This window comes from Schistocerca serialis, chromosome 3, assembly GCF_023864345.2.
Source record: "Schistocerca serialis cubense isolate TAMUIC-IGC-003099 chromosome 3, iqSchSeri2.2, whole genome shotgun sequence".
In the NCBI taxonomy this organism is placed as follows: domain Eukaryota; kingdom Metazoa; phylum Arthropoda; class Insecta; order Orthoptera; family Acrididae; genus Schistocerca; species Schistocerca serialis.
The window spans coordinates 225,004,468-225,028,757 of NC_064640.1; the positions used below are offsets into that span (position 1 = coordinate 225,004,468).

Genomic DNA, 24,290 nt, shown 5'->3' on the forward strand with positions numbered 1-24,290 from the left:
TCTGGGAGACGGGTTAGTTGGATCATTAGACAGATGTCATCAGCACATACAAATATGTAAGAGACAGTTCCTGGTAGGTTGTGGTATAGGGACTGACCACTGTAGGGGAGAGAACAACTACAGAGGAGGGAACAGCCATGCGGCACCTCATTTTTCTGTTTGTGGAATTTGTTGTACATGTTTTTGGAGTAAACTTAAGACAGTGATCAGATGGAGCTATATTGCTTTCCTGGACTTCATGGTTTTGACAATCACTGCTCTTCAAATAGTCCTTGTCAGGGCTATCAATTTCATATAGGTATACTTGGCTCTCAACCAAGTGTCTGCCAACATTAAAGGCATAAGAAGAGCTAAGAGCCATTATTTACTGAAGATTCTTCAAGACCATTCTGTCAATGTATGGGTTTTAAAAGAACCATACACCAATGATGATAAACAGTCTTTTGGTATAAGGGACCCATGCTCTCCAGTGGCTTGTTACAGAATAAATAATTGTGTCCCATTTAACTTCTTGCTCTTGTTTGTTGTTGTATCTGTATTGCATTGAAAATATCTGCAAAACAGTGCAAATGCTGAAAGTATGCACTCTGTAGCTTGATTGGAAACAAACTTGCTCTATACACCCACAGTAACTGATGTTAATAAGAGTAACATCCACTTTACTATCCACCGTCAATCGTTTGCTCAGTTCTGGGTCAAGTTTGCTTTCTGGCAGTGTTAGTTGTATGTTAACAGTGCCACATAGCAACAGATAGGTTTACTGATGAAGAGTTGGCCAACATGCACCTCATGTCTGGGTTCATTGAGTGCAGCAGAAGAGACGCACAATGACAATATGCTGTGCTGTTCCCACAGTGACAGGAATCATATTACAGTAGTTTTGTCTCTATACATAGGCACCTACAAGAAATCAGATCCTTCACTGCTGTGAAGATATTTTCACAGAAACAAAGATAATTAGAGTAAAAAACAAAATAAATTATAATTACATTATTACTCAGTACCAAACCACCAGAGACTCAAAAATCCCTGAACAACTACGAAATTTTGTTGGGAGAGTTTGGGCTCCCCCTGCTAAGCCCCCTTGTAGTTCTGTTGAGATTCCAACAGACAGTTTATGTATTACATTTGGTTGTAAAATTATTAAATACACAACAATTTCTGGGGGAATATATCAACACTCAGTGAAGGAACTGTACACAAAAAATTAGAGGACTATATTTTTTGAGCAATGTATTTTATTGCTACCCCATTTTTCTACATTGTGGCCAATGGTATAGTCATAAGTATATAATTGTATCATGACTTTCACATTCTCAATACATTTAATACACATTTTAAAAACACTTAGTTTAGGACTGAACATGTTTGTTAATGATAATCACAAAAACTTTATCACAGATTAAGCCAATTCTGATACATAATTTTAAGCACTGAATATACAAAACTATGTGATAAATAGTTCACAAAAACACACTTATATAGAACTATAAAAATTTCCCAAAAAAGGCCAACCACATAAGGTAACATACTAAACATGACAGTTAACAAATTACTTCACACTGATTATTTCTGACAGAATGCAAAAATGCATTTCAATGTTTGGGGACATTTGTGTATATAAAAGTGGCATTTATACAGCAGAAACACCTTCTAATAAGAGAAGAATGAAACATCAAAGAGTGTGAAAGAAAGGAACTGAATATTTTTCACACAGTTTTACTGTAAGTACTACCAGTTTGATGGTAAAAGCTAATATTTTCACATTTATTTTCATAATATAGACACATTCTGATACTACAAAGGCATGGAAAGCAAAACTCAAAATTAGTACCAACATGAGGTTGAAATTTGACATATTAGTCATTAAGGGTGTAGTTTTTAACCAGTCTTCTGTAACTCTGTACATCTCATTTCAGGTTACACCTCAAGCATTGTTAACAAAATGGAACAAGTATCAAATATTACTTTACTTCTCCAGCCCACGCACACAAATATAAGCAGGTATCACAGGATGGACCCATAAACACAAATTATGCAACAGTCCCTTCATGAGTAACAAACATGCACTTTTTCAAATGCGCTCATGTTTTAGTTTTATAAGAGTGGATAGGTTATGGGATAGTTGCAGAATCACTGGAGAGAAAAAAGTTTTTCTCTGATTTGATCTGATGCAAGTGAATTTAATATTGGGCTTCTGGGCATTCAGCCACATCGTTTCCATTTTATGCACAATATTTTGATGACAGACCCAGCATAAAGGCTGGGATGGTCACTTAAATATTGCACAAAAATGGAAATAACAGTTCATATGAACAGAAGAAAGCTCACTATTAATCACTCAACCTGAGAAAATCTCAGAAATCACAAGCAAGTTTACTTCAAATAGCCCCATTTATATTCCAAATCAAAAGAGAGCTTCCAGACATTAATTTTAAGTTCTGACAGATGTACTGGCCCCAATGCCATGCTCTATTTTTCTGTTGGACTCCCTATTACACTCAGAATCCAACTCAAGTTTTTCACAATGAGAAATTACACCTTGGGTGCACTACATACAGCTAACTACGAGGGGCGTTCAGAAAGTAAGCTCCGATCGGTCGCGAAATGGAAACGACTATGAAAATCCGATAAAGCTTTGCACAGATGTGTTGGGTAGTGTCTCTAGTATAGCCCCAGTTAGCATCACGTCGCTCTTCTCATTTCTGAGCTCGCAGTGAGTGCGTAAAGATGTCTAGAAAATAGTGTCTGCCGCCAAGTACGAGGGCCTGGTGAGAAATTTCGCCTGAAGCTATGCAGCTAACATTACATAACTGTCGTGCTGTTTCTTCTTCAAGACAATTCTCAGCCGCATTCTGCAGGGGAAATGAAGATGCTCCTGCATCGTTTTCAAATGGAAATGTTAGATTACCCACAATACAGTCCGCAATTGTCTCCCCCTGCGTTTCATCTCTGGTCACATGAACCGCTGTCTTTGAAGACAACATTTTGACACAGACAACGAGGTGTAGGCCAGCGTGGAGAATTGGCGGAAAGCACTGGCGGCTGCCTTCTATGATGAGGCTATTGAAAAGTTGGTACAACGCTATGACAAAAGTCTAAGTCAGAACGGCGACTACGTAGAGAAGTAGCTGAAAGGTGTAGCTAATTGTTAGAAGTAAAACATTTCTGATGTTCACTGTGGTTTCAATTTGGCAATCAGTCGGAGCTTACTTTCTGAACAGGCCTCGTACATTGTGTCAGTATCCATTTGTAACAAAATGGAGGCAGTTAAAGAAATGTCAACACAGACCACGAGAGAAAAGATATAATAAATGCAGGTGTAGAAGAAACATATAAGTAACAGTGGAAATAGTGACATTACAAATTTCATTTCAATTTCCACACTCCTAGTGGAACTACTACAGTACATAAAAATAATCCAATAGGTAATATCATTACAGATACAGCTAAACCACCAGAATGAGTTACATATTTAATAAAACAAACATTGCAGTGAACTGGGAAATGGGATATCAGCTTGACAGATACATCCAAGAGAAGGTATGATGACCAAATTAAATCAGTAATGTATTTTTGAGAAGCATTTTTTTTTTTTTTCAGACCATCAAATGTGGAAGACTAAAAAAAAATCTTAAGAACCAATACTCAGTGTTCAGTTCATGAATGATTGGAAGAAGTATAGTTATTTATGCATTCCTACATGATCATTAAATTCCCAAATACAATACAGTTTCAGGGCTGCAGTAAAGTGCCTATATGAAGCTGCTGAAGTTCCCATGAAAGAGGCTCTCACAACACTCACAATGTGAGCACTTTCAAAACAGAGAGTGATCATTGAAATAAGACAACAGGTCCACTTTCGTATCTATGAATGGGCAGAAATGATAGTATCATATTCACAAGGCTGTACCCTTCACTGTCACACTAACGAACACTGTTCATCAACAACTTCTGCATGACAAATTATCCATGTTACCTGACAATGTTACTCTTGCAGAAAAACAACAGATGTGGTTCATGCACAATGGGGCACCATCTCATTTTCTATCTTTAATCAAAACATTTAATGAGTGATGGATTCATCAAAATGGTCTAGCAGTGTGGTGTCCCTGTTTACTTGAATGTTATGGCAAAGTGGACATTTAAAAACATTGTGTATGCCACACATTTCAACAACATGCACAATTTACAGGAGCCTGTTTCTTGTACGTGTAATTAAATCTGATTATGGTGATGATTTTAAGACTGTCTGGGTGCATGACATGAGGCCATTGATGCCTACCAAATCTGAGTGCTTTCAGGTGTGTTTGCATGAGATCACGATTCTTTAATAAGTGCTAAAGGATATGAAAGAAAGGATGATCACACACACCTACTGGAGTGATGAGAAACTAATGGTTGTCCTGACAGAACGGCCCATACATTAACAAGTCTTTGTTTTCACAAATATGCTTGCAGGACTTTTGTTAGATTTTGACAAATATTATCTCCAGTATGAACATGGTACCCATTTTAAACACCCTGTACCCAAAGTGTTAAATTTAAAAATGTAAATTCTGTCTTTCAGTCACGAATAGACTGAAAAAAGAAATGGACTGCTTGCAGACATGCAATCAGGAAAAAATACAGAATGCTTTGACAACATTATGCTATTAAATTTCCACACAAGAAAATCCATAGCAGGAGTTGGACCACATAGGTTACATATTCATGCAAGTACACTAAGGGAAAATTGACAGCCAACAAGTCACTAAAAACTAGTGGCTATCACTATAAAATAATGGAAGCATCATTATTTTGTTGTTTTATAATTTCAAATTACAAATTCACACAAAAATGCAATATAAATTTAAACTGTTGGGATACAGGAAATTCTGTTTAGTATAGACATCAATGTGTTATAGACTACTATTACAAAGCATATGTTAAACACTCCTTTGCAAGATGCACTAACAATCGACAAAAGACAAGATCAATTTTATTTATTTTCTGAGAAAACACACACATCCTGATATCAAGTATAAAAGAATAAGATAGGTTTTAACATTCAGTCGACAAGGTCATCTTTAGAGGTGGAGCACAAGCTCCGATTGTAGAAAGATGGAGTGAAGGAAATCAGGAGAGTAACCTTTACAAAGGAACTACCTTGGCTTATCCTATTTGGGTAAACCATGGAATATTTAAGTCTACATGACTGGATGGGGATTTGAACCACTGTCCTCCCACACAGTTCCAGTGTCTTACCACTGTGCTACCTCATATGGTCCTGATCTCAAGTGTTACATGTCCATATATGACAAAACTCCTGTCACCAAGGAGTCTGCGCTGTTGAATCTTGCAACGTTATTAGAGTATTTTCCGTGAAATTTCAGTCTTAATAATAGTTCTTGGGTCAAGAGGTGAAAGAGCTGGACACTGAAAAGAATTAAAAATACAACATTTAAAAATAATTATGCAAAATAATAACAATACCAACAATAACAATAATAATAAATAGTGAAAAACATTAAAATATACAGGGTGGCCAAAATAAAAATAGGCACAGTAACACTGACAGAAATAACTTGCTGTCACATGTCTGAACCACTGGAATAAATATAGTTACTTATGACACTTCTACATGATCATTAAATTCCCAAAAGGAGATAGCTGAGAAAGCAGTAAGTGTAATATTCACTGTTTCTGCAATGTCATCTCAAGAAGAGATTGTTGCTGGTGCAAGGCTACGAAGCACAGCTGCTCTCACACCAACTGGGACTCTTGCAGTCTCTAATTATCTCTCTGTTGTTTAGATTATGTTGGCATGCAATGTAAAAATAGCTTTTCTGGTCAGTTTTATTTTCATCACCGTATACTAGTAACTATAATAAAGAAATATGTTCTCACATTGTCAACAAACAAAACCACAGCAAATGAATAAAACTGCTCTCATACTGTGCACATGTGAAAGGCACGAAAATTCTTTTTCTAAGACCTGCAAAGTACTTGATGGTATGTAAAGGCAGATTACGAAATGAGGATCAGATTATTTAAGAATTGCATAAAAATGGTGACAAAAAGGAGACAGCTGAGAAAGCAGTACATACAATATTTACTGTTTCTGCAATGTTTGTTGCTGGTGCAAGACTATAAGGGTCAGCCACAGTTGGAAAGAGCACACGTGTGTTTCCAGTATGGGTATTCATCTCTGCAGTACAGTGCACACTATTCTGGAACTTCTTGACATTAAAACTGTGTGCTGGATCAGAATACCTTTGCCCTTTTTCAGCAAAGTTCTTATTGGCTAAAGCTATGCAGGCAGATTCTCAGATGCTTAACAGCTTTCATTTGCTAATATCTTTCTCCTATGGTACAAATTCTGCATGAGGAGGAGAATAGTGTTTGAAGTCCTGTCAAAAACAAGGTCATTAGAGACAGAGCACAAGCAAGGATAAGGGAAGTATGGGGAAGGGAAACAGCCATTCACTTTCAAAGGAACCATCCCAACATTTGCATGTGGCAATTTAGGGAAATCATGGAACACCTAAATCTGGATGACCAGACGTGGGTTTACATCTTCATCTTCCCCAATACAAGTCCAGTGTGCTAACCACTGAGCCACATTCCTCAGTAGATCCCACATCAGTTTTCCTGTATATCTTACTGGATTAGCACTCCCAAGCGAAAGGATTTTATGATTTTTGGTATAAATAGAATATAGATTCCAAGTTCATAATTACACTGGCACAATATACAATAATTCCAACACACTGAGGAACAATAGTCAGTGCGATAATGTGAGGCAAATACAATAAGAAAGATCAATAAGGGTGTAGCAAGTAAATGAGGTAAGTGAAGGTAGCTAAACATTAGATAAAACAAGTACATAAAGAAGTGTAGCACATTATCTGAAATGCAAATAGCTATTATGTTGTTATATCTAATACTGAGTGGGAACAACATTCTGCATAGAGTCATTCCACGTTAAGTGCCCTAGGGCTCCCAGCCCAGCCATCTTCAATTTTGATGAAATTTGTACAGGATGCACCTGAGGGCCTTACATGAACATATGCAAAGTGTCAGGCTCACCTGTAACTTGGTTGAGGTGCTAGAGCTATTTTCGTGAAGACCACTTTTACAGAGACCGAAAAGTCGTGAAGAAATCATCAAGTTTGCCATTCCATTGTTCCTAATGTAAAAGAGCTAGACTCTTGCTTCTGGGTATAGTAGTACAACTTTGTGTGCTCTATACACAAATGTTGCAAGCAGAGTTCAGAAAGCAATGCATTTGGCATAACCTCAGTTCAAAGTGGGCAATAAATCATGTCACGAGAAATTTGCCCTATAGTTTAACGAGGCATAAGTAGTGGAGAAAGTGCGCTATGGACCTGGTCTTTTGCCAAACTACTGTCTGTCTGGATGTTAAGTATATCACGAATTTTGGCCTGGATTGTGTGTTTAATTACTGTGCTACCATCCTATAAATTTGCTAAAAAACATGAATGTATCAAAATATACCCATGTTCAAAGTCATGTATCTCAAAATGGACACCTAGCACATTACATTCATTAACACCAGTCAACAGAGCACATTTCATACAGTTAGAAGAACTTATTTTCATTGTGATATCTCTTTGGGTAAGATGCAAAAATGTCACCTAAAATGTGGAATTTTGTTGATTATGTCAACATTGTTTAAATATTCATTTTGCTGTTTATTCGGTGATTTTTAAACCTGTTTGTGACAGGTTCATTGCTCAATTTAACCATTTAACTGTACTAGAGACTGCTACAAAATTTTTGGGAAGCTGAATGCTTATTAAATATATTTCTTTTCTTTATTTAAGACTTGACAATTTGATTTTAGTGTCTGAAGCATATCAAGTTGTTGCTAAAACGGAAGAACAAGATCAAGATAGTGTATGCAGTTTTGGAAATACTGATTCCCCACGCCATTTAATGACTGAAAGCTGTAAAGCAACTTTCCTTAGAAGAACAAGAATTACTGACTTGATGGAGTGGTTTACACTATACTGAAAATACTCAACTATGCTTCCATCATGAAGCTTCACTCCTAACAAGATTTGACTTTTTGCAAAGATCATGCTGCAGCCCATTTGGCAAGAAAAGCCACACAACACGGGAAAGCTTGCACTCAATCAACACAGAAACAGCTGACCTACTAAAAAGGATAACCATGTCTGATATTAAACCAGGCCAAAAAATGTGCCCTTCCTGTAGAAAAGAATTTGATACACTGAAATATTCACAAATAGATGTTACATATCAGTCAGATGAAGATGATGTTGGTCACAATTTGAATACAAGCTTAACATCTGTTGGAATATCACCATTAAAATTTCAATGAATTGGTGCAAGGGATACAAAAGGATATGCAAAGCGCAAAATGCATCAAGTTGAAGGTGCAATTATTAAGAAAATTGCAGAAGTGGGAGGACTTGATCCCAGTGAATTGGAGCAACCATCCACAAGCAAGCAATGCTTGACCTGTTCAGATTACATTGAGCTGATCCAAGAATTGAAAGAAAAATCACATATTTCAAATAATAACAAGAAAATTCTAATTTTGACCTTAGTTCCTCAAAGTTGGTCTATCAAAAAGACTATGGAATAATTTTGTGTTTCAGAAAGAATGGTAAGGAAGGCTACGGAAAGCTGAACAGGGAATATTGGCACAGCTCAGAGGTAAATGTGGGAAAACCTTTCTGAGAATCTGAAGGCAAGAGTCATAGAACATTTTTATGAAGAAGAGTTTAGTCAGATTTGTCCAGTAAAAAAGGACTGTATTACTGTTTGGATAGATGGAGAAAATTTTAAAAAACAGAAATACTTATTACTGAGCAACTTAAAAGAAATGATTGTTGCGTACTGCAATAAAAATGGTCTGGAAATTGGATTTTCCATATTTTGTGAATTAAGGCCAAAATGGTGTGTGACTGGAGGCACAGCTAATTCACATTCAGTTTGTGTCTGCACAATACATCAAAATGTGCAATTAATGTTGGCACATAGCCCAAGAAAAGAAGATTACAAAATTTTACTGAGCAAAATTGTCTGTAATTTAGAAACAAAGGATTGTATACTTCATCGCTGTAAAGTATGTCCAGGAACAGAAGCTCTAAATGAATATTTAGAAAGCACTTTTGCAGATATTGATCCTGAGGATACAATTCAGTTCAAACAATGGACTAACAGTGATAGAGATACACTTGAAACCAGAGAAATGACAGTTGAAGAATTCATTGAATTATTAGTTACAAAACTATTGGCCCTTTCTACTCACCACTACATTGCAAAGCATCAGTGCAAGCATTTGCAGTTCACTAAAGAAGGTCTCAAACCAGGAGAATTGATTATATTAATGGAATTCATGGAAAATTACTCCTTTATTGTTCAAGATGCAGTGCAGGGATGCCATTGGGAAAATAGTCAAGCTACAATACATCCATTTGTATTTACTACAAAGGTAATGAAGACCCAAAGAGTGTCAGCTTCTGCATAATCAGTGATTGCCTCCGACATGACACAATTGCAGTGCACGTGTTTTTAACGTACTTGATCAAATCCATTAAGTGAATTTTTAAAGAAATTAAGCAAAGCCATTATTTTAGCGATGGTTCTGCAGATCAGTACAAAACTTTTAAGAGCTTCCTAAATGTTTGCCATCATAAAAAGATTTTGGCATTACTGCAGAATGGAATTTTTTCAGAACAAGCCATGGGAAATCACCATGTGATGGAACTGGGGGCACAGTTGAGCATTTAGCATCAAGAGCTAGCCTTCAATGCCCAATTGACAACCAAATCTTAACACCAACTGATCTGTTTGAATACTGCAAAAAAATGTTCATGGTACTGAATTTATTTATATAAAAAAAGAAATTATTGAAGATGCAAAAATTGATCAAGAGAAATGTTTGGAGGATGGATATACAGTGTCTGGTACAAGAGACCATCACCATTTTGTGCCAATTGATGAAAAGCGACTTAAGATTCACAGAGTATCAAATGATACATTGTCCTTTATAGCAAATGTTAACCGACATGCTAAAGTTGCTACTAAACATGTTGCCATTGATGAACTACAGCCTGGCCAGTATGTTTCTTGCGTTTATGATGGGAAATGGTGGATAGGAAATATCTGTGAAGTTTCATGTGAAGAAAAAGATGCCTTGATTAATTTCATGCATCCTCATGGAGCTGCTCAATCAATACATTGGCCTACTAGAAAAGACATATGCTGGATCCCAGAACAACAGATAATTGCAGTCATACCAGTCCCAGCTGCTTCAATGATGGGGCGGCAATACAGTTTGCCGGAAGCAATAGTTTTGGACATCAGCAAAAAATTTAAAACATTTAACAATTGAATAATTCTGTATTACAGCTTTGGAACCACAGAGAGACCCAAAAAAGGCTTGGAAACCTGAAAGATACCCACATTCAGACTTGGGAACCCGCTAGATATTAGCATTGCGGCTTGGGAACCTGCTAGACACCCACTTTAGGCTTGGGAACCTGCAGTAAAGAAACCCACCCGTGGCTGGCCTTGCATGGCTATTGGGCATGGCCCCTTGGCGATAGCGTTACCAGTCTTCAGATTGGTAGTGGCATAGCCACCATGGACCAACAGAAGGATTTTCCGAATTACCAAAAGAGTCAATAGTTTAGGCAAATTTTTTGCACCTTACCCAAAGAGGCACCAAAACAAAAATATATTTTTCTAATGGAACGAAATGTACTCTGTTGAATGGTGTTAATGAATGTGCTAGGTGTCCATTTTGAGATACATGACTTTGAACAAGGGTATATTTTGATACATTCATGTTTTTTAGCAAATTTACCGGATGGTAGAACAGTAATTAAACACACAAGCCAGGCCAAAATTTGTGATATACTTAACATCCAGACAGACAGTAGTTTGGCAAAAGACCAGGTCCATAGCGCACTTTCTCCACTACTTATGCCTCGTTAAACTATAGGGCAAATTTCTCGCGACATGATTTGTTGCCCACTTTGAACTGAGATTATGCCAAATGCATTGCTTTCTGAACTCTGCTTGCAACATTTGTGTGTAGAGTACACAAAATTGTACCATTATACCCAGAAGCAAGAGTCTAGCTCTTTTACATTAGGAACAGTGGAGTGCCAAACTTGATGATTTCTTCATGACTTTTCGGTCTCTGTAAAAGTGGTCTTCACGAAAATGGCTCTCTCATCTCAAACAAGTTACAGGTGAGCCTGAAACTTTGCATAAGTTCATGTAGGGCCCTCAGGTACATCCTGTACAAATTTCATCAAAACTGAAGATGGTCGAGCTGGGATCATCATCTAAACTGCGTCACTTGACATGGAATGACCCCATAACAAAATCCAGAACAACAACAAAATTATTTTACAATATACAAGTAATGTACTTTAAACATTAAACCATTCAGACATCTTTATACACTACATATGTAGGTTGGAACTTAAATAGTGGCAACACTGCTGTGGAGACACTATGCAATGGAATCTACAATTGTCGCTGATAGCACACATTGTTGACATACCTACCTTACCTGCGAGCAAATGGACTCACCCATCCCACGTCACCAGTGTGCGTACAATCGAGGCCAACACAGTCACTTGTGAGTGAGCGGTCTAACGTAACTGTGTTACTATGTTTTCGAAACAGGAACACCAGAGTTGGATAAAGACTGAATGTTCCAGAGCTCGTACAGCACAACAGTGTCATCAAGGTTTTCAAGAGGTGCGCAGGGAATCAGCATTGCCATGCGGAACAGTGGCACATTGGGTAAAAGCCTTCAACGAAGGTCAGCAAACTGTGGCAGACATGCATCGAGCAGGTAGTCCTTGCATCTCTGAAGAAGAACTGCATGCTGTTGCCACGTTAGTGGACAGTGATCGATGCCATATGATTAGTGAGCCCGCCCACGAAACCGGATAAGTGCATACAACTGTGCTTCGCATCCTGAAGGAATGCCTGGGCATGCGAAAAATTGCATCAAGATGGGTTCTGCAGGACTTGACGGAAATGCAGAAATGGATGTGTTACGACACTGCTCAGATGCACTTGGAGCACTATGAGTGCGAAGGAGAGGCTTTCTTACACCGTATCGTAACACTGTATGACACATGGGCCACATCGTAAAAGCCAAAACTGAAACACCAATCCAATGAATGGTGTAATTATGGCTCACTGCGAAAGTCAAAAGTGCGTCAGAGCCCCATTTGTATGGTGAAAGTTATGGTGATTCTCATGTACGACTGTGATGGTGTTATCCTTCCTCCATGGCAGATCATCAATGCACAGTATTACTGTTCATTTTTGGAGCGTCACCTGTGACCAGCTATGCGAAACGAGCGGCAACACTTTCTGCGCAACCCACCCATCATTTTGCACGACAATGTGAGGGCACGTACAGCGCAAGCTGTGGCTGCTCTGTTCAGTCGATGGGACTGGAAAGTACTGTACCATCCACCATACTACCTGGACTTAAGTCCTCGTGACTTTGATTTGATTACGAAGATGAAGGAACCACTTTGTGGCATTCACTCCAGAACTGTTCCAGAGATTCGACAGGCAGTAGACTGCTCCATTTGCACCATCAACAGAACAGGCTCTGGTATACTACGCCTTCCACATTGTTGCAACAGGTTCTACACAACACTGGTGACTATTTTGAAGGACAGTAACAGGTGCAAACATGTAACTCTTTCGTATCTGTTGTGAATAAATAGTTGCCACTATTTAAGTTCCAACCCTCGTGTAAACACTTCAGATCTTTTGTTACCTGTGAGCTGTCTCACTCACTTTCAAGGTTTAACAGGAAGTTTGGATTCATGTTCCTATGGTCACAAAACTTACTGTGTATGAAGCCTACCACACATGACATTCGCGCTATCCTTTCACATATTCTTCCAAAATTTTCTGCACTCTGCAGTCACAAGCTTCTATCTCTGTTTGTTTTTTTTTTTTTTTTTCTTCCCTACACTAGTTCTCTCCATATTACTGAAACAACCAGATCACTCAAATTATACAACTGTCATGTATTATTCTATGACCTTTAACTCCACAATTCCCTCAATGACATTCTCACACTATACGACGAGCTCTGGTTCACCTCACTATCCTCCCTAATTCAATCCCCCAACAGAAGATATAAAATAGTCTATCTTTTTGGACCCTTTAACATACATTACTGCATTTTCAAATTCTAAAGCAGATTATTACATGTTTTTTTAAACTTAGAGCATGCATTATTTTCCTTTTTGTATTCCATATGGATTCACTGTAGTTATATACATCACCTATTATGATTCATTTCCTTAGCACACTCTTACAGTGAGGCATACAGAAACAACAACAAATAAACAGCAGACTCACATTGCATTTTTCTCGGAGTTTCATGGCTTCTGGAACTTTCGAATCCAAAAACTTCTTCCTCGTGTCATATGCAGGATGGGTAGACAAGAATTCAATTACTTCCTCAGATTCACTATCACTGAGTGATTTCATCTTCTCCCAAAATGCACTGGCCTCCCTTACATCCAGACATGCCTGTGAAAAGAGTATTATTTAACTAAATTATGCAAAATGGGGAAACAATTTACGAAGTAACCAACGGTAGGCATGACATCATTGTGGCCACATAAATAGTAATAAGGAAGCAGCAGAGAGAGAGAATGGATTGGTTCATTCAGGTGTTAGAAAAAATAATATGATTATCATGTCCAAATCTTCCAACTTCTCTGCAAAGTACTATACTATTTTATGTTTTCAATTTTTAGTATAATATCTGTTGAAGTGTTCTGAGCTGTCAGTATGTTCGATCCTATTGGTACTGTACTGATATACTGTGATACCAGACCCCATTACTGCCAACAAGGACAAACTATTGCTGTCTGCTTGGTTTCTGTATCTATCACAACAGTTACAAATTGACTAAAACTAACTAGAGTTTCCTGCGTGGGGGGGGGGGGGGGGGGGGGTAGACAAAAATATGGCAACACCAAAAGCAGGACACATTATCTTGCCCTATACGGTACAGGAAAACTGTTGGCATTGAAAACAGCTTCCAATCATCTTGGAATGGATAAACATAAGTCCTGTATGGTTTTCAACAGAATCTTATATACCATTCTTCCTGCAATATATGGTATGTTCAGGTAACGATGATGTGGGTGGATAGTGATTGTCTCTCTCTCTCTCTCTCTCTCTCTCTCTCTCTCTCTCTAAAATAGACCACAAAGACTCAATAATATTGAGGTCTGGTGAATGTGGCAGCCAGGGGAGATTCTCAGTTCATCCTCATGCTCACAAAACTAATCCTAGATGATGGGAGCTGAGTGAAGAGGGGCCCTGTCATCTTGGAACACCATCACAAGCGAACAAATATTGTGCATGGGAAGGACATGATCAGCCAAACAGGTCAGATAATGCTTGGCAGCAATGCGACCTTGCAGAATAACCACTGGGCCCACGGAATACCATGATATTGCCGCCCAAATCATTACCAAACTCCTGTCATGTTTCACTCTTAGCAGCAAGCAGTCTGCATCACAGGCTTGGGATGACGTACGCCAGATGTACACTCAGCTGGAAGTTGGAAACAGTGTGACACAACACTCATCAGACCAAATGAGTTACTTCCATAGTCCAGGTTTTATGGCTTCAACACCATGCTTTTATATTACAGGCTTTTGCATCACAGATGAGTGGTTTTGGAATTCCATATCACCCTTAAGTTCCCATGTTACAGAGTTCTCCCTTTAATACTGTCTGTCACTATCACTCAACACTAGTGCTACCAGGCGTCCCGTATTTCCCAGGGTATTCCGTATTTCTGAGATAGTTTTGAATGTGCCACTGGGACAGGCTCTGGCCCATATTTCAACTTTGTTCAATTATTACTGTGAAATCTTTCACACTACAGGTGGCAAGTATGTATTATCTACACATGTACCACATGAAGATACAACTAGCGTGGCTATCAGTCTTTAATAGTGGCGGGCAGGGCCAATATTCACTGATTCCCATCCACTCGTGTGGCGCCATGTCTCTCTATTTGCCTCTGTCTGCTTGTTTTATATTCTTCTATTTGTTTATTATCCACCTCACTTTCATTGTACAATTTTGTGTTTAACATTTCCATTTGTTTGCTAACTAGTTTAAATTCTATGTCAATGCATGTTAACAACACTGGAAGGATTTTTTAATTCCATTTTTGGTTGTCATTCTAGTTTATTGTTTTCCAAGAACTGCTACATGTTGAGCACGTTAAGCTTGTGAATTATTTCTAAAACTATGGACAAAATGAGTGATTTAAGTGATAGTGACACAGACAATTCATCCAGAAATGGTGGAATACCTTCTAAGAAAGATAAAAGGCTGACTAAGTATAATCAGAACTGGGACAATAGTTGTTCCTAGTTAAGACAAGTAAAAGAAAGCTTGTACAATGTGTACTGTTGCCTGTGCAATACAGATTTCTCATGTGCTCATGGAGGCATTGCTGGTGTAAAACAACATGTATCTACTAAATCTCACATGACTGTTGTTAGCAATAGAGCATCAAGTATCTTATGCAAATATTCTGCGAAGTGTGAACCATCTGCCTTGGAGACAGACAAGATTATTGCTGGAGGACTTGCATTTGTTTATCACACGGTAAAGTATTCTCTTAGCTACAATAATATGGATTGTTCACACAAATTATTACCATATAGCTGCAGTGATTCAAAAATTGCCACTGTTTTAGCTGTGGAAGAACAAAAGTAGAAGCTATTATATATGAAGTATTAGCCAAAGAATCTGTTAAAAATATTTTATAGGCCACCCAAGAAAAAAATCTACACTTTTCTATAGTGACAGATGAAATTAATTAAAAAATAAATGTTTCCGATTTGCTTACGATTCTTTGATTATGATACTGGGGTTGTACACCATCCACTGGAATTTGTAGAATATAACAATGCAAGTATATATTAGGTTTTGAGGTTATTAATATACACACTGGAGACAAATGGATTGTTTTTAAATAAAATTTCAGCATTCACTGCTGACAACATAAATGTAAACTTCAGAGGAAACCATTCCATTTATACACTTCCTTTAGCTAAAAATGATGAATTCTCAAAGCTGGCTGCCATGTCCATAGTCCATATTCTCCACAACGCCACAAAATACAGAACTGATAAACTGAAAATGGATGTAGAAAGTTTGATACTGAAAATATGCAGTCACCTCAATAGATCTGTGAAATGAAGAGCAGACTTGCAACTCCAATTTGAAGTGAATGAGGTTCAATGGGAAGAAATAACAAAACATGTTGCCACGAGATTTTTCTCCCTTGGTCCTGCTGTCGAAAGAGAATTACAAATGTGGTCTGCACTAAAATCTCATTTTCTGGAATTCTGTAAAGCATGTCCTCATCTATTATGAAAGATAATCACATGTAAGAAGAGGAGGAAAAAAACTTTGGTGTATTAGTCATTTCTGCCTAATATAACTTTTTGATAATGAAAAAGACTAATTCACATTCTCTGTCAATTGCTGAATGCATGGGATTTGCAAAAAGCATAACAAAGAATAAAAGACGACTTTTTTTGGAAGTAAGGCACTAATGCAAAAGAATCTATTCGGAATGATTTTCTGCAGTTCTACACCAATTTTGTAGGATATTTGTTACCATGATATGATTTCTCAGAAAACAACATCCTTTCCAATATGCTGTTTTTAAACTTAAAATCACCAATAAATTACGACCATTTTCAAAAAGCTGTGTAACTTTTAAGGATCAATCAACTGAGTATAGACTCCTTATACAAAGAATTTTAAATAATTAAAAGAAGCCTGGACAAGGCACAGTCTTTCAATGACAAAAATAAGAGTGCAATGGATAAATGCTAGAAAATCATGGAAGATTTTTCAGGAATGAAATCCCTAACATTTTGCACATCCCTAGTTCCAACTGCTTCAGAAAAAGGATTTTTTTTACAGATGGCATTAAAATGAACTGGTGTATGAAATAAATGTACCCGAATTTGGTAAAAAGTGAATTAATGACCATTTTCAACTATGATTATAACTGCATTGATTTTTTAAAAAAAAATTGTCAAATCAAACGAAAGAATGTTAAAACTTACACATTATTCATTAAAATATAATAAAGACCAATAAATCACAAAAAACTCTCCCAGGCAAACAAGGGAAATCCCATTTTTTTGCCCAACTGAACATTTGTCCCTTACTGGGTAAAAAAACTGGCAACACTACTCAACACACACTTTCATCTGTTATGTGACTTAGCACATGGTGTTTTTTCTGCTTTCCCTGAATGCAGTATAAATGTTCAATACAGTGTCTCTTAAAACACCAAACACTTTGGCTACCTTGACTATGGAAGCACCCACCATACGAGCACCAACAATTTGCCTACATTCGAATTCACTTAGCTCCAACATAATGCACTCATGATGCAGAACATTGACCTGACCATGGCTGACACTTGCAACATATTTGGGGGCATTAACAGGTGCCATTTGTGATAAAATGTAACAGCACCACCTGCAGGCTTGGCTACCATCTGCTTTTATTTGTTTACTTATTTCTTTGTTTACTTAACCTAAAATGATTAGGGCCAGGGTTTCACACACACACACACAGTACCTTTTATACAGCGTAGTTACCTAAGAAATAACAATTTCAATGTGACAAATAGTATTAAAATGATTTGAGTGTATATAGTGACAATGTGAGAAAGTAATACTGACAATCAACTAATAAAGTTAATACTTGCAGTACTTGTACCACCACCATTACTACTACTACTACTACTACTACTACTACTACTGCCACTAACAATGGTGATAACACTAATAATAATAACAACAATAATAATAATAATTATTATTATTCTTTCCTGTCTCGGACGTTATGTCTGGTTAAAAATGGAAAGTGAGGCGGACCTTGATCAAGCGTGACTTCCTTTTAACTGTACAGTATATGTTACATTGCATTTAGGAACTTATGGGTAATTGAACATGTATCAATAATTACACATGTCTGTAGTTGTATATGTATGTTTGGATGTAGCTGTATTGCGTTGATGTACTGGTGGATATTGTGTGGTATGACTCCTGTAGTTGATAGTATAATTGGTATAATGTCAACTTTATCCTGATGCCACATGTCCTTGACTTCCTCAGCCAGTTGGATGTATTTTTCAATTTTTTCTCCTGTTTTCTTCTGTATATGTGTTGTATTGGGTATGGATATTTCCATTAGTTGCGTTAATTTCTTCTTTTTATTGGTGAGTATGATGTCAGGTTTGTAATGCCGTGTTGTTTTACCTGTTATAATGGTTCTGTTCCAGTATAATTTGTATTCATCATTCTCCTGTAACATTTTGCGGTGCATACTTGTATGGGGGAACATGTTGTTTTATTAGTTTATGTTGTATGGCAAGTTGTTGACGTATTATTTTTGCTACATTGTCATGTCTTCTGGGGTATTCTGTATTTGTTAGTATTGTACAGCCGCTTGTGATGTGATCTACTGTTTCTATTTGTTGTTATTATTATTATTAATTATTAGTGTTATCATTATTAGTGGCGTCACCGGTTGGGATGGATGAGCGGTTCTAGGTGCTACAGTCTGGAACCGTGCGACCGCTGCGTAGGAGTAGGAGTAGGAGTAGTAGTAGTAGTAGTAGTAGTAGTACAAGTACCAGTAATAATAACAATAATTATAATTATAGTTATTACTATTATTATTGTAGTAATAATAATAATAGTGCCAATAGGTGTACAAAATAGATATTTTATGATATAGTTCTGGGGAAAGGAAATATAAGGAGACTGCACCAGCTAACAATACTGGGAAATGAGGAAGATTTAGTCAGAAGGAAGGATGTACAAGGGTAATGGATACACACAGGGACAGTGGCAATCATTATTGTTGCTTTAGTAGGTACGTCATCAACTGTCTGGAGATGTTATTCAGTTCTTTAATATAATGCAGGAGCAGTGGCTATTTGTAAGTATACATTTTGGGTGTTCACAAATTTTTAGATTCAGAAAAATTTGAGAATGTGAAATCAAGAGCATCTGGTGTATAACAGTTATGATTATCAACAAGTTTTCACAACTACAGCCACTGCCAATAATAATAATAATAATAATAATAATAATAATAATAATAATAATAATAATACCCGTGGAGGCTCGGGAAAAGAATAGGCCTCTGCTCTGTTCTGCCAGTCGTAAAAGGCGACGAAAAGAACAAACCACTAATAGGGCTAACCCCCCTTTTAGTGTGATTAGTTGGTTCAGGACAGAACTAATGAAGCCTCGGACAAGCGCTGTCATGGTCGGGGACGACGCTTGAACCCTATGCCCGTCCACAATGGTAACGAGACTGCTAGCCACACAAAAAATGATTTAAATCCAAATAGAGGTGTTTTGCAGGATATGCTTCCTGCAACCACTCTAGAAGGAAAACAAAGACAGAGGACGAGATGGTCAGATGAAGTTAACCGACACCTCATGTTCTGTTATTAGCAAGCAAGAAACTTAGGAACAAACACAACTGGATACAGATCACAAGTATATACAGCATTTATTACCAGATACCCAGAATTAAAATTTTTAACTGAACAACGACTAGCTGATCAGATCCATGTAATAATCAAAAATAACAGGATACCCCAGTCAGAATTAGAAAACATCAAACAAGTACAACAAATACTAGAACAAAATAATGTGCAATCAGAAGAAGAACAAAATACAGTAATGGACTCAAACATCCCAGAGCCAACAAACAAAGAACAACACGCATCAATTAAACAATCAGAGGAAAACTAAATCTTAAGACAGCCACCAGGACAAGCACAAATAGAACACAAAGTGACACACACGTTAGATATAGAAGAAAAATTTCAGCTGACATACATAGAATACAAAGACACAAATACAGACATTAGACCATTCTTGCATAGAACACCAAATAACCCACAAGTCGAAACAACAATAAAAACTATCAACACAATCATACACAACAAAATAAATGAAAATACAACTATGGAAGAGTTACAACTACTGATTTATATAGGAGCACTCACTACACTAAATATACACACTAGGCAGAGATCAGAACCAGCCAACACACAGAAGAAACCCACAAAACCAGCATGGCAACACAGGCTACAGATCAGAATAGAAAAACTGAGAAAAGACATCAGACAGCTAACACAATTTATAAGAAACGAAATATCAGACAAAAAACGAAAAAGGTTGGGTAAAATCTCACAACAAGAAGTGATACAGCAGTTAAATGAAAAGAAGCAGAAATTACAAGCATTGGCCAAACGACTTAGAAGACACAAAAAAGTGAAAATAAAAGGAAACAAAACCAAACATTCAACACAAACCAAAAGAGATTACAAGACTATAGATAACACACACATTAAAATAGACAATCCACCAAACATAACAGACATGGAACACTTCTGGAGCAACATATGGTCCAACCCGGTACAACATAACAGGCATGCATGGTGGATACAAGCAGAAACAGACACATACAAGATGATACCACAAATGCCTAAAGTGATAATTTTCCAACATGAAGTCACCCGAGCAATTAATTCTACGCACAATTGGAAAGCCCCTGGAAAAGTTAAACATCAAATTTCTGGCTAAAGTAGTTCACCTCAACACATTCACATCTAACTAAATTATTTAACAGTTACATTGCAGACCTATACCCATTCCCTGATACACTTCCACATGGAGTAACTTATCTGAAACCTAAAGATCAAGCAGACACAGCAAACCCAGCTAAATATCGCCCCATAACATGCCTACCAACAATATACAAAATATTAACTTCAGTCATTACACAGAAATTAATGACACATACAACACAGAACAAAATTATAAATGAAGAACAAAAAGGCTGTTGCAAAGGAGCACGAGGACGTAAAGAGCAACTAATAATAGATGCAGAGGTGACATATAAAGCTAAAACTTAACAAAGGTCGCTACACTACGCATACATTGATTACCGAAAAGCTTTTGATAGTGTACCCCACTCATGGTTACTACAAATATTGGAAATATACAAAGTAGATCCTAAATTGATACAGTTCCTAAACATAGTAATGAAAAACTGGAAAACCACACTTAATATCCAAACAAATTCGAATAATATCACATCACAGCCAATACAGATTAAGCGTGGCATATACCAAGGAGACTCATTAAGTCCTTTCTGGTTCTGCCTTGCTCTGAACCCACTATCCAACATGCTAAATAATACAAATTATGGATACAATATTACTGGAACATACCCACACAAAATCACACATTTGCTATACATGGATGATTTAAAACTGCTGGCAGCAACAAATCAACAACTCAACCAATTACTAAAGATAACAGAAGTATTCAGCAACGATATAAATATGGCTTTTGGAACAGACAAATGTAAGAAAAATAGCATAGTCAAGGGAAAACACGCTAAACAAGAAGATTACATATTGGATAAACACAGCGACTGCATAGAAGCGATGGAAAAAACAGATACCTATAAATATCTAGGATACAGACAAAAAATAGGATTCTATACCAATATTGACCTACTCATTTGGAGTAGTGAAATGGAGTAACACGGACGTAGAAGCACTCAATACACTTACACGATCACAATGCCACAAATATAGAATACACCACATACATTCAGCAACAGAAAGATTCACATTAAGCAGAAAGGAAGGAGGAAGGGGATTTATCGACATAAAAAACCTACATTATGGACAGGTAGACAATTTAAGAAAATTCTTTATAGAACGAGCAGAAACTAGCAAAATACACAAAGCAATCACTCATATAAATACATCAGCTACACCATTGCAATTTCATAACCATTTCCACAACCCTTTAGATCACATAACATCAACAGATACGAAGAAAGTAAATTGGAAAAAGAAAACACTACATGGCAAGCACTCATATCATCTAACACAGCCACACATAGATCAAGACGCATCCAACACATGGCTAAGAAAAGGCAATATATGCAGTGAGACGGAAGGATTCATGATTGCAATTCAGGATCAAACAATAAACACCAGATATTACAGCAAGCATATTATTAAAGATCCCAATACCACAACAGATAAATGCCGACTTTGCAAACAACAAATAGAAACAGTAGATCACATCACAATCGGATGTACAATACTAGCAAATACAGAATACCCCAGAAGACATGACAATGTAGCAAAAATAATACATCAACTACTTGCCATACAACATAAACTAATAAAACAACACATTCCCACATACAAGTATGCAATACAAAATGTACTGGAGAATGATGAATACAAGTTATACTGGAACAGAACCATTATAACAGATAAAACAACACCACATAACAAACCTGACATCATACTCACCAATAAAAAGAAGAAATTAACACAACTAATCGAAATATCCATACCCAATACAAGGAATATACAGAAGAAAACAGGAGAAAAAATTAAAAAATATATCCAACTGGCTGAGGAAGTCAAGGACATGTGGCATCAGGATAAAGTTGACATTATACCGATTATACTATCACCTACAGGAGTCATACCACACAATATCCACCAGTACATCAACACAATACAGCTACATCCAAACTTATACACTCCCGGAAATTGAAATAAGAACACCGTGAATTCATTGTCCCAGGAAGGGGAAACTTTATTGACACATTCCTGGGGTCAGATAAATCACATGATCACACTGACAGAACCACAGGCACATAGACACAGGCAACAGAGCATGCACAATGTCGGCACTAGTACAGTGTATATCCACCTTTCGCAGCAATGCAGGCTGCTATTCTCCCATGGAGACGATCGTAGAGATGCTGGATGTAGTCCTGTGGAACGGCTTGCCATGCCATTTCCACCTGGCGCCTCAGTTGGACCAGCGTTCGTGCTGGACGTGCAGACCGCGTGAGACGACGCTTCATCCAGTCCCAAACATGCTCAATGGGGGACAGATCCGGAGATCTTGCTGGCCAGGGTAGTTGACTTACACCTTCTAGAGCACGTTGGGTGGCACGGGATACATGCGGATGTGCATTGTCCTGTTGGAACAGCAAGTTCCCTTGCCAGTCTAGGAATGGTAGAACGATGGGTTCGATGACGGTTTGGATGTACCGTGCACTATTCAGTGTCCCCTCGACGATCACCAGTGGTGTACGGCCAGTGTAGGAGATCGCTCCCCACACCATGATGCCGGGTGTTGGCCCTGTGTGCCTCGGTCGTATGCAGTCCTGATTGTGGCGCTCACCTGCACGGCGCCAAACACGCATACGACCATCATTGGCACCAAGGCAGAAGTGACTCTCATCGCTGAAGACGACACGTCTCCATTCGTCCCTCCAGTCACGCCTGTCGCGACACCACTGGAGGCGGGCTGCACGATGTTGGGGTGTGAGCGGAAGACGGCCTAATGGTGTGCGGGACCGTAGCCCAGCTTCATGGAGACGGTTGCGAATGGTCCTCACCGATACCACAGGAGCAACAGTGTCCCTAATTTGCTGGGAAGTGGCGGTGCGGTCCCCTACGGCACTGCGTAGGATCCTACGGTCTTGGCGTGCATCCGTGCGTCGCTACGGTCCGGTCCCAGGTCGACGGGCACGTGCACCTTCTGCCGACCACTGGTGACAACATCGATGTACTGTGGAGACCTCACGCCCCACGTGTTGAGCAATTCGGCGATACGTCCACCCGGCCTCCCGCATGCCCACTATACGCCCTCGCTCAAAGTCCGTCAACTGCACATACGGTTCACGTCCACGCTGTCGCGGCGTGCTACCAGTGTTAAAGACTGCGATGGAGCTCCGTATGCCATGGCAAACTGGCTGACACTGACGGCGGCGGTGCACAAATGCTGCGCAGCTAGCGCCATTCGACGGCCAACACCGCGGTTCCTGGTGTGTCCGCTGCGCCGTGCGTGTGATCATTGCTTGTACAGCCCTCTCGCAGTGTCCGGAGCAAGTATGGTGGGTCTGACACACCGGTGTCAATGTGTTCTTTTTTCCATTTCCAGGAGTGTATATACAACTACAGAAATCTGTAATTATTGATACTTGTTCAATTACCCGAAAGTTCTTAAATGCAATGTAACATATACCGTACAGTTAAAAGGAAGTCATGCTTGATCAAGATCCGCGTCACTTTCCATTTTTAACCAGACATAACTTCTGAGAAAGAAAATAATAAT

The 24,290-nt window shown here is 38.2% G+C and overlaps 1 protein-coding gene across 1 annotated transcript in view; it reads right to left on the reverse strand.

The window, feature by feature from the left end:
• Positions 1–1,253: 1,253 nt before the first annotated feature.
• LOC126469959 (metalloendopeptidase OMA1, mitochondrial-like) overlaps positions 1,254–24,290 on the reverse strand; it is a 126,011-nt gene continuing 102,974 nt past the window's right edge. The window contains exons 7-8 of the mRNA XM_050097373.1: positions 13,393–13,566; positions 1,254–5,418 (exon numbers count right to left, since the gene is read on the reverse strand). Coding sequence (XP_049953330.1) covers positions 5,350–5,418; positions 13,393–13,566 — 243 coding nt within the window. The 3' untranslated portion in view covers positions 1,254–5,349. The remainder of the gene's footprint in view (positions 5,419–13,392; positions 13,567–24,290) is intronic.